This window comes from Hylobates moloch, unplaced genomic scaffold, assembly GCF_009828535.3.
Source record: "Hylobates moloch isolate HMO894 unplaced genomic scaffold, HMol_V3 SCAFFOLD_11, whole genome shotgun sequence".
In the NCBI taxonomy this organism is placed as follows: Eukaryota; Metazoa; Chordata; class Mammalia; order Primates; family Hylobatidae; genus Hylobates; species Hylobates moloch.
Genome location: NW_026652286.1, coordinates 288,317 through 289,669, shown reverse-complemented (window position 1 = coordinate 289,669; position 1,353 = coordinate 288,317). Strand labels below are relative to the sequence as shown.

General features: G+C 78.0%; 1 protein-coding gene across 2 annotated transcripts in view; it reads left to right on the top strand.

Moving 5' to 3' along the window:
* Positions 1-300: 300 nt before the first annotated feature.
* Positions 301-1,353, top strand: part of PTPRJ (protein tyrosine phosphatase receptor type J) — a 187,628-nt gene continuing 186,575 nt past the window's right edge. For both annotated transcript variants that reach the window (XM_032165926.2, XM_058446819.1), the window contains exon 1: positions 301-642. In XM_032165926.2, coding sequence (XP_032021817.2) covers positions 379-642 — 264 coding nt within the window. In that variant the 5' untranslated portion in view covers positions 301-378. The remainder of the gene's footprint in view (positions 643-1,353) is intronic.

Genomic DNA, 1,353 nt, shown 5'->3' with positions numbered 1-1,353 from the left:
TGTGAGGCCGGGGAGCCCGTCCCCAGGGCTGAGCCACGGAGCCTGGTCCCGGGCTCCGAGTCCCCGGAATGCGGCAGGGGCCGGGCGGAGGGGCGGGCGGGCGGGGGCGGCGAGGGGGCTGCGGGGCTCGGCCGGGCCGGCCGGGGCGGGAGGAAGCGATGAATATTCAGAGGGGGAGGGGAAGGGAGGGGGCCGAGCGCTCGCCGCGGTTCCTGCAGCCGCATGACGCGCGGAGGAGGCGGCGGGAGCAGCCGCGGGAGCCGGGGCCGGGGGTGGGCGCCGCTCGCTCCGCCCCGCGAAGCCCCTGCGCGCTCAGGGACGCGGCCGCCCCGCGGTAACCGCGCTCGGCTCCGGCGTGTGGCCGCCGCCGCCGCTGCCATGTCCCCGGGGAAGCCCGGGGCGGGCGGAGCGGGGACGAGGCGGACCGGCCGGCGGAGGAGGAGGCGGAGGCGGCGGCAGGAGGCGGCGACGACGGTGCCCGGGCTCGAGCGCACGGCGGGGCCCGATTCGCGCGTCCCGGGCACGTTCCGGGGCGCGCGGGGCATGAAGCCGGCGGCGCGGGAGGCGCGGCTGCCTCCTCCGCGCTCGCCCGGGCTGCGCTGGGCGCTGCCGCTGCTGCTGTTGCTGCTGCCCCCGGGTCAGGTAAGCGCCGGGTGGGCTCGGGCGGGGGGCGGGGGGCCGGGGCGGGACCGGCATGGGCTGCACCTGCCCGAGCGTGTCCCCCCCGGGGGGTTCCGGGGAAGGGGGCGAGAGGGTCCGGATCCTCGGATCCCCGGAAGGCGACTCGCACACGCCGGCCATCGACCCCTTTTCCGGCTGCCCAGGGTCGGGGGGAGACAGGCGGGATCCGGCTTCCGCGGTGCTCGAGCCTCCCGGGGAAAAACCTCCGCGCGGGCTCCAGGCCGTCCCCGGCCCGGCTCTTCCCGGCGCTGGGCACATCTGGCCGGCACGGGCCGGGCTTTGCCGGCCGGAGGGGGCGTGTTGGCGGAGGTCTGGGGACGCAGAGCCGGGCGGCCGGGCCGAGCCTTTACCGACAAGACGCTCCGACCCGGCCTGCAGGGGCCCGGCGGGGGCGACAGGGCAGGGCCGGGCGCCGGGCAGCGGGGCCCTGGGCGAGGCGCGGGACTCCGGGCCGAGGGCGCTGTTTCTGGGGAAAGTTCCCAGGCCGGGGAAGAGCCGCACACTGGCTTGTCTCAAGTCGGCCCAGTTGGCGTCGTGCTTGATTTCATGGGCGTTTAATTCGTGCTTTGTGGGCGCCGGCGCCCCCTCCCCACCCTCACCCCCACCCCCACCCCCACCCCACCCTCACCCCCACCCTCACCCCCTCCCCACCCTCATCCTCACCCTCACCCC